Source organism: Onychomys torridus, chromosome 15, assembly GCF_903995425.1.
Source record: "Onychomys torridus chromosome 15, mOncTor1.1, whole genome shotgun sequence".
Lineage (NCBI taxonomy): Eukaryota > Metazoa > Chordata > Mammalia > Rodentia > Cricetidae > Onychomys > Onychomys torridus.
Genome location: NC_050457.1, coordinates 20,396,633 through 20,406,765, shown reverse-complemented (window position 1 = coordinate 20,406,765; position 10,133 = coordinate 20,396,633). Strand labels below are relative to the sequence as shown.

Below are 10,133 nucleotides of genomic sequence, written 5' to 3'. Positions count from 1 at the left end.
GAGAAACAGACAGAAAATACAGGATAGCCCGAGAGGTCCTGGATCCTAATCCATCAGGCCTTGACTGTCTCTGCCCCAGGGTATTTAAAGGAATGTCGAGGGGTGGAGCCAAAGACCTCCTTCCAGCACAGCCAAAAGCAGACCATCTCAGACACCTGCACTCAGGCCTGTGGTCCATCATCCTCTCTATGCAGACATGCTGGGTAAAGCCACTAGGAAAAATGGGCTCCAACACTAAGTGACAGAACAGAGAAAAGATATTGAAAATACCAAGAGAGAAAGATAAAGTCACATAGAGAGGCAGACCTGTCAGAATTAACTGCTGATTTCTCAATGGAGACTGAAAGCCTGAAGAGATTGGGCCAATGTTCTACACGTTATTAAAGATCACAGATATCACCACTATACCCAGAAAAATGATTGGTCATAATTGAAGGAAAGGAAGACTTGCAAGATTTTAAAACACTATGACCAGCACAGGATACAGAAAGGAAGGCTTAGATCTGAAGATCTTAACACATGCTTAAGAAGACACAAGAAACAAACAATTCCAGGACACTGAATCAAAGTGGTTTAACAAGGGTAACAAACATTGAGAACTAATACACATGGTTCAGTAACTCTTAGTATCAATAGTCTCAAACCCCAAAATACACAAAGACTAACAGACTGGATCAGAAAACAGGATCTACATTTTTGATGCTCCCAAGAACGGCACACCTCACAACCAACAGCAGACATCACCTTAAAGTAAAAAGGTGAAAAACATATATCTGGCAAAATAGACTTCAAACCAAAACTCTCTTCTTCTAAAACAGACCACATACTGGGACACAAAACAAGTCTCAACGTAAGGAATTCACAGCCTAACGATGATACATGAGTTTGTCCTTCCAAATACATGTACATAAGCAGTTACCACACACACATGTATATCTACACACACACACACACACACACACACACACACACACACATACGTCTTACTAATGAGAGATAAATAAGAACTATTATGACATACATGTATGAAAAGGCTATAAAGGAATTCATTACTCTGTATTCTAAATTTTAACAATAAATAATAAGCCATGAAAAATTTTTTAAATATTATTTTGTACTTTTACAAATAGGTTTTAGAGTTAAGCTAGAGATTAGAAGATGACTAGAAGACTGTTCAGGAGCCACCTCAATACTTCTGGACCCTTTTCAGGAGCTCTACATAGCCTCTGGAAGCTACAGTTCCCATTGCTATCCCTATCATAGGATTTGTTATAAATGCATGTAAGAAATTGTGTAAAGTTAAGGAAGAAGAGTAACATAACATAAAATAAAAAGTTAACAGAATGATAATACTTGGGACACTGACAATATCTAAAGTTTTTTCTTACCTTCCCACACTCCATTTACACCAGGATGAAGAAAGAACTCAGATTTCAAAGATGTGTCTCGATTCAAGAGCAACCTTTTGAATGCAAAAAAAAAAAAAAAACCACAAATTAATTAGATATTTAGAAAACAGTAACATTTTAATTATCATTTTTGTAACTTAAATTGCTAAAATCCTTTTATACTACTACAAATACTTATATTTCAAAGTGGTATTTCAGAAACATTTACTCTAATATAGAATTTATCCAATAAAAAAATATTCACGGGCTGGAGAGATGGCTCATCCGTTAAAGGCTAGGCTCACAACCAAAAATATAAGAAAAATATTCACCTAGTCATATTCATTTTACAAATACTTTGTCATTATGTTTGATTTAGGGAAACAAGAGACAGATATTAATAGCACTTGATTGTCTTTAGTTAGGATTGTCTTAGTTATTGCTGTAATAAAACACCATAACCAAATGCAGCTTTGGTAAGAAAGGATTGATTTCAGCTTATACTTCCATATCACAGTCCACCATAAAATGAAGTCAGGGCAGGACTCAAGCCAGACTGGAACCTGGTGGAAGGAGCTGAAGCAGAGGCCATGGAGGAGCGCAGCTTACTGGCTTGATGGCCATGACTTGCTCCACCTGCTTTCTTTTATCATCCAGGAGCACATGCCTAAGAGTGGTACTGCATACAGTGGGCTAGACCCTCCTACAGTCTTCTACAGGGGCATGCACATCAATACACACATGCACATACACATATACAGAAGTGTTTTTTTTTTAAAAGAGGTGCCATTTTCAAACCAGTGAGGACAAAAGGGGCATTTTCAAAAAATTCTAGGGACAAAAAGAAAATATGGAGGACTTTTTTATTACTGTGACTGAATTAAATCCCTTTTAATTATGTGACAAACTTCAACAATTCAATTATCAAAATCACAGCTATAAGTTATGGCTCATGCCTGTAATCCCAGCACTTGGGAGACTAAGCTAGGCAGAGTCCTTAGAATTCAAAGCCAGCCTGGGCTATACAGTGAGTTACAGACCAGCCTGGAAGAGGAGTGACACCCTGTCTTAAGAAACCAAAATCACAAATATTCCATGGATGCAGCATTTTAATAATGAAGTATAACTTTCTAATATTAGAAAGATGAAACACTGAAAAAGTATTACCCATTAAAAAGGGAGGGCATTTAACAGACTGAACTAAAAGGAAATTTTCCAGATTAAAATCTGATTGGAGATTTAACACAATTTTCACTGTTTATTAAAAGTATAATGAATTTTTATGACAATTAGGGTTTCAACTTTATATGTATAAAAACTTTTGCAATCCAGTCCTAACATCATATTGAGCTTTTAATTAAATTAAAAACATCTAATTAAAACATGCTTTCAACATAATGGTCTAAAGACAGTGTTTAGCAACAGTCTGTCTTCATCAGTAGTAGAACCTCCATTTTGGCACAGATCTTGATCAAAATGGTTACTTTCATGAGCTAATTTAATGTGACTATTTAAGCCTATGTCTCCTATGCTTTGCTTTTTTGCTCCGACCTTCCCTCAGGTTATTTTATCACCACAAGAATACAGTGCTAGTATGTCCCTGAGGGACAGAATCAACACTGATCTCTCAGGCTAGTGAGGTCAAGGTAGCCATTCATTATACATAATTCTAGCTAAAGTTGGGAGGCTAAAGTTGGAGGACCTTGAGCTCAAAGCCAGCCTGTGGCACACAAAAACACCTTGTTGTTTAAAAAGGTAGGGATGTAAATGAACCTAAAGATACAGTATGAAAAACTATACAGTCTGATTCTCCAGGAGGAAAAATTTAAGTAGAAGTTCAGGAGTTTGGGAGACCAAATATCAAGATCTAAAATGCACATCAAAAAGAAATCAGAGAGAGGGGTTGCGGATTTAGCTCAGTGGTAGAGCGCTTGCCTGGCAAGTGCAAGGCCCTGGGTTCGATCCTCAGCTCCAAAAAAAAAAAAAAAAAAAAAGAAAGAAAGAAAGCAGAGAGGCAGAGAGAAATTGAGATTGAGGACTGGCAAGATGACTTAGCAAGTAAAAGCATTGGCGACATAAGCCTGCCAAGAACTGTCCTCAGCCTCCACAGGTATGCCACAGCACACGCACCCACACACAATTCTTCGTGTACATACATATACAAGAATAAATAACTTTCAAAAGGAAATTAGACTGGGACAGGAAAAGACTATTAAAGAAACAGTCTTCGAGAAGTCCAAACAACAAACAGAAGATGTCACTGCAGACAAAAGGATGAGGGGAGTCGAGCAGCTCACACATAGGAGAGCGCACCTGACAGACGGGCAGGCAGCCTCTGCGGAGGGACAGACACTTCCCGGACGGCAGGTCACGAAACCCATGCATTCATCAAAATACTCCCCGGGTGCCAACAAGAATAAATGCTACTTAGCCGGGCGGTGGTGGCGCACGCCTTTAATCCCAGCACTTGGGAGGCAGAGGCAGGAGGATCTCTGTGAGTTCGAGGCCAGCCTGGTCTACAGAGTGAGATCCAGGGAAGGCTCAAAGATACACAGAGAAACCCTGTCTCGAAAAAACAAAACAAAAAACAAAACAAAAAAAGAATAAATACTACTTGTGTATACACTTATAAAATGGGAGTGATGGTACACATATATAATCCCAGCAGGATTATTGTATCTTAAGGCTAGCTCGGGCTATACAGTGAGACCCTGAAAGAAGAAAGATAAATGAAGAAGGGAGGGGGAAGAGGGAGAAGTAGTAGCTGCAGTAATCTGGGTATTATTCTTTACAACCTTTGCTCAGCATCCCCCATCTAATCAGTCACCATCTCCTACCAAACGTTTGCTGAGATTTCTCAAATCTGCCCTATTGCCTCCATCCCCAGTACTATTTCCTGTCTCTGTCTCACCATTCCAGTCTGTAACTGATCTGAAACCTAAGCTCTCCAACCTTGCTTCATTAGTAAAGATCTTTAAATAGGTGCAGAATCTTTCTTTTTTCTTTTTCTTTTTTTTTTTCTTTTTTCTTTTCTTTGAGAGAGTTGCTTTGTGTAGCTTGGGGCCTATCCTGGAACTCACTCTGTAGACCAGGCTGGACCGGAACTCACAGAGATCCCTCAGCCTCTGCCTCCTGAGTGCTGAGATTAAAGGCATGTGCCACCAAAGCCCAGCTTAGTTGGCTAAAGTGCCTGTCTTGTAAATGCAGAATCTTAACCCCCAACCTCACCTCCTGAACTGGAATCTTTAGTTGGTTTTTCTAACTCTTCTCTTTGGCTCTTTTGGAGGCCCACCATCCAGCTTCCAAATAAATCACATGGAGTCTTATTCTTTTTTATGAAAGTCCAGCCTTAGCTTGGCTTTTTTCCAGCTAGTTTTTCTTAAGTTATCCCACCTACCTTTTGCCTCTGGGCTTTTATCTTTATCCTATATAATTTTCTTTATTTCTTATTCAGTGGCTTCTTGTGTAGCTGAGTGGCTGGCCCCTGGAGCCCTCTTCCTTCTCTAGTGCCTAGATCTCTCCTCTTCCCAGATTTCTCCTATTTATTCTGTGCCTATCAGCCCCGCCTATTTCTTTCTCCTGCCTCACTATTGGCCGTTCAGCTCTCTATTAGACCAATCAGGTGTTTTAGATAGGCACAGTAACACAGCTTCACAGCGTTAAACAAATGCAACAAAAAGAATGCAGCACATCTTTGCATCATTAAACAAATGTTCCACAGAATAAACAAATGTAACACATCTTAAAATAATATTCTACAACAGGAATCTACAATGTAACAGGATCCAGGTGATTCAAAAGCACATAAAAATGTGTAAGGCATGCAGGATAAACAGAAATCTGATTAGGATATTCGTCCACTTAAAACTGTATAACCGGGGTTGGGGATTTAGCTCAGTGGTAGAGCACTTGCCTAGCAAGCGCAAGGCCCTGGGTTCGGTCCTCAGCTCTGGCAAAACAAAACAAAACAAAAAAAGCTACATAAGCATCCTATCCAAGGTCTACACCTATTTTATACAACTCTGAAAGATTTAATTGCTTATATATTTCAAAATGCATAACTCGGCACTATGTTCCACCTACACCCACCCACTTCCTTATCCAGGATTACCTTTTCCTCACATGACTAACTCCTCCTATGCCACCTTCAAGCTTCTACTCAGAAGTCAACCACAGCAAACTCTGACAAACGACTAGACTGTGTGAGGTAAAAGTTCATCTGGGCTGCTAAACCCACATCCCTAGACTTCAGATATTATACTGAAGTTATTTGTTCAAGTGTTTCTTCATGCCTAGTTTTCTCAAAGGTAGTGGCCTCGAGTTTTTCCTGCACCTAAACTAAAAATATGTTCAAGAAAGGCTCTGATAAGCTGAAATACATTCTCATTAAAAAAAAAAAAAATTATTTACATAACTATTTGTGTTCATTGGTGTTTTGCCCCTAACACCGAAGTTACAAACAGTTCTGAGCTGCCATGTGGGTGCTAGGAATCGAACCTAAGTCCTCTGGAAGAGCAGTCTGTGCTCTTAACCTCTGAGCCATCTCTCCAGCCCCATACTCTCTTATTCTTATAACACGTTTCCAGTTTGATACCAACCTGTTTTCTTGTTATAGTTTTTTTTTTTATTTATTTTGTTTGTTTGTTTCAAGACAGGGTTTCTCCGTGTAGTTTTGGAGTCTGTCCTGGAACTCACTCATGTACCCCAGGCTGGCCTCGAACTCACAGAGATCCGCCCGCCTCTGCCTCCCGAGTGCTGGGATTAAGGTCGTGCACCGCCGCCACCACCACCACCACCGCCACCACCGCCGGGCCCCATTATAGTTCTTAAAAAGAACTTCAGTGACCCGTCTCCCAGGCCAGGGCTTAAGTTCGGGTGAGGCGGTCCTTGTCCAGAGTACTTGGCCCCAGTCTAAGACAAACAGCTGTCGTAAATGCCATGAAACCACGGCGTCATTTTGTTTCCAGCCGGGCTTGGAGGCCTGACGCTGGCTGGTACTTGTCCACGCTTACCAGGACGGGGCCCCCAAGGCTCTCATCTCACCCACCAGCCCCGTCCCGCTGGCGGCCATTTCCGCTCAAAACCATGGACAGCCTGGCCCGCCAGCTGTGCAGGGCTTCCGCGCTCCAGCCGCAAGGGCGGTCACCTTCTCCAAGGCAGCTCCTCATCTTCCACTTCGTTCTCCGTCACCGACCCCTCAATCACCGTTTCGTCGCTTTCACAGTCCGAGGCCTGGCCACCTTTCTCCATCTCCGCCCCTCCCTCCAGGGTTATAGATAGTCTCCTCCTCTAGTCCCCCCGCTATCTGCAGGCAAAAGGGCTTTCCGCGGAGGGAGGAAACGGAGGGTTTAAAAATAACAAAACTACAGGCCGGAGGACGCCAAAAAGCCGCACGCGCAGCATGGCCGTCGACGCGCACGGGCTAGCCGGAGCGCGTGCTTCCGCCCGCCACCAGAGCGCAGCCGCACCACACGCCAGAGCAGCGCGCGCAATCCCGGGGCCCCGCCCCGCCCCGCCCCTGGCTCCCGAGGCCCCGCCCCTGGCTCTCAAGCCCTGCCCTCGCTCCCGAGGCTCCACCCCGACCCCAAGGCCCCGCCCCTGGCTCCCAAGCCCTGCTCTTGCTCCCGAGGCTCCACCCTGATCCCAAGGCCCCGCCTCTGGCTCCCAAGCCCCGCCCCCCCGGCGGCGCCCCGAGGCTCAGTCGCTGGATTCCAAGCCCTGCCCCTAGCTCCCGAGGCTCCTCCCTGCCCCCAAGCCCCGCCCCTAGCTCCCGAGGCTCCTCCCTGGCTCTCAGCATGAAAAAAGCTGGCCTTGAATGAATGCTCTATTCTGACTGCTCAGAGTTTCTGGTCCGCCAAGGCATGGCCAGCCCCCAAGGCTGGTTTGCACAGTTTGCTGGTAATGCTGATTCAGTTGTCTACACGTCCCTGCATGTCCCCAGCGTCCATGGCTCCAGAACGTTCTAAAGCCAGAAGGTAATCCTAGAACCAGAAGGTCTTGAAATCCACCAAGTGGCTCCTTACTGAATTGGTTGTCTTTTTCCACTGGGCGGAGGCCAGGGATCAAACTCAGGTGGTCAAGCTCAGCAAGTGTGTTGCCACTGTACCTCACACTCTGAGGTGTCTTTTCACATTTCACGTGATTCAAACTACCTGGAAGCCTTTTGTGTTCGTAGCGATTGAAGCTTGGGGCCTGGGGTACACTAGACAATACGCTGCCCCTGAGCGCCATCTCCAGTTTTCTTTCTACTTTTTTAAGTCAAGGTGTCTCAGAGTTCCCTGGGCTGACCTCCATGCTCTCTGGAGCCTAGGCATCCTCCTGCCTCCATCTTCTGAGAGGTTGGGTTGCATGCCCACACCACCAGGCCCAGCTTTATTTGAAGGTTTTCAGTTCAAACTAAAGTTATATAACACAAGAGGACTTTTCAGCCGATAAAGACTGTGACTGCCTGGTCACGTCCAAAGTCTCAGGTTATGTAAGCACAATCAGTAACTGTAGCACAACCGTGTAACTGTTCAGGAGACACATCACTGTGAGTGTCCAGGTGCCAAGTGAGGGCTTTCAGGACAAGACTGAATTTCTTTCTCTCCCTGGAATTTTTAGTGCCTAGTAAGTGTGTGTGTTAATTTTTTATTTTTTATTTTTGTCAAATAGTGGATGGAACTAGGGTTTTTTGGTGCCCCGATTCCTGCCCTTCCCATTCCTTGTAGTGATTTGCATTTACTAGTAGACCATATTTAAGCCACCGCTGTTTTGCTGATGAAAACTGCCAAGTTGGCAGTTGTCCTTTTAAGTTTACAGAAATGGTCTTCATAAAAATTAAAAGCAAGCAGAATAATAATTACACAACAATCTAGACCTCTATTCTCCTCTTAATCCATCTCCTCTATGTTAAAATGGCGTGTGAATTCCTACCTGTTCTCCTGCTCATCAACACCTTTGATCGCTCTACTTTCACAGCTGGGCAGGAGAATATCCATACCCAACAAAGATTGCTCAATTACTCCAGATGCCCCAAAGTAATAGTTGCCCTTGTTCCAAGAGCCCAATGACTTGAGCTAAGTAGAGAAAATTTGGGTGTTGGAGATTACATTCTCTTCCGGTGCTTTCTCTGGTGGTAGAAAGGTGTCATGCTTAATGAGAGTTTTGCAATATTTGAAGCACAAAGAAGAAATGGCAGAGACAAGTCTACAGAATGCCAGTAATACTTTAAAGAGAAATAGTCATTTTAAAAATAAAGTTCAGAGATTCAAGACAGAAAAGGATGAACAGGAGGGCAGGAGTCTATGCCACCTTGTAGTTCAAACTGTTTTAGGGAGGATTAGCTGAGTCAGAGACTGAACCCTCCAGGGGAACCCAAGCACTTCAGAGATGACAGGAACCAGACACTCAGTGTCTGGGAAGAAATCGAACTCAGCTTTCTTTTTAATTAGTTTGAACTAAAATTATTCAACTCTATTGAACTACTAAATATATAAAATCTGGTATTCACAATGATAATTGGGCACTCTTGGAAGTTGCTGAGTACAGTTTATTATAAAATTAATAAAGGGAGAAATAAAGCATTTATCCTGCCTTTCCTATCAAATCTATATTTTAGGATAACCACGCTTGGTGATGGAAAAGTATTCTAATTTATAGCAATATGTTTTATATATATATTGCCAGAGCTGAGGACTGAACTCAGGGCCTTGCTAGGCAAGTGCTCTACCACTGAGCTAAATCCCCAACTCCTATAATATATTTTTTTGAGAAAGGGTCATATGTAAAAGAAATAAAATCTGATGGCTCATTTGCAAAGGTATCTTGAGCTAGTGTATGCCCAGCTACAAATGAACAGAAAACACTAGATCCTTGTAAATGCCTACTAGTTTAGCTATTCTCCCCACAAAACAAACAAATGGATAAATAAATAAATAAATAAATAAGCTAGAGTAGAAAATTACTAACAGCCAAGCTTGCCTGAAAGGTCATGTTCCTGATAAGCTTTAAAATAATCCAGATGTAAAATGTAGTGATGAAACCACACACAATTTGTGTTTCGGGAAGGACATATTGTGATCAACAGAGGGAGAGGTAAGATGGTGCATAAGATTATACTTCCTGATCACCCAGTTAGTGAGGAAACAGAAGAAGGTCATAAATTCAGGGTTTACAAAACTGTTCTCTGTGCTCACCCAGTGTGTCCATCATTCTGGGATGATGTCTGGTGTTGCAAAGTTGTAAGATAAACCGCCTTACTTCTGTACTCTGCATACCTAGTCTTCTTATAATGAAGTGAGGATCTTTGTTTCTCACACTGGCCCACATGTTTAGCCATCCTGGGACAGATGGGGCTTAGGGCTGAGAGATGTTTCAGTGGGTAAAATGCTTCTTGTGCACAAACCTAAGGAATTCAGATCCCCAGCACCCACATAAAGCCTGGTGAGGTGGCAGCTTGCCTGTAATTAAAGAATTAAAAAATAAAATGCAACATTCTTAGGAAGCTAATTTGAAAAGTTTGCTGGCCTGTCCAAGCAAGTAGCACTCACCGATGACGTCAGTGTACCTAGACACTTGAACACATGTAGCTGTGTTGCTTTGTAGACTAACAACAGCAATAGCTCTGGTATTTCAAGTCAAAAGGCACAAGAGAACTTTCCTGAGAATGGTGTTTGTGTTTGACTAACAGACACAGGTTTCAGCTTATGGATTACGAAACACATTCCTGGCTTTATTTGTGGGTTGTTTAGGGGGGGGCTAAGA

At 42.8% G+C, this 10,133-nt stretch overlaps 1 protein-coding gene across 1 annotated transcript in view; it reads right to left on the bottom strand.

Annotated features, from left to right (window-relative positions):
* Positions 1-6,638, bottom strand: part of Ankrd31 (ankyrin repeat domain 31) — a 158,760-nt gene extending 152,122 nt beyond the window's left edge. The window contains exons 1-2 of the mRNA XM_036207173.1: positions 6,535-6,638; positions 1,389-1,462 (exon numbers count right to left, since the gene is read on the bottom strand). Coding sequence (XP_036063066.1) covers positions 1,389-1,462; positions 6,535-6,638 — 178 coding nt within the window. The remainder of the gene's footprint in view (positions 1-1,388; positions 1,463-6,534) is intronic.
* Between the last annotated feature and the right edge of the window lie 3,495 nt (positions 6,639-10,133).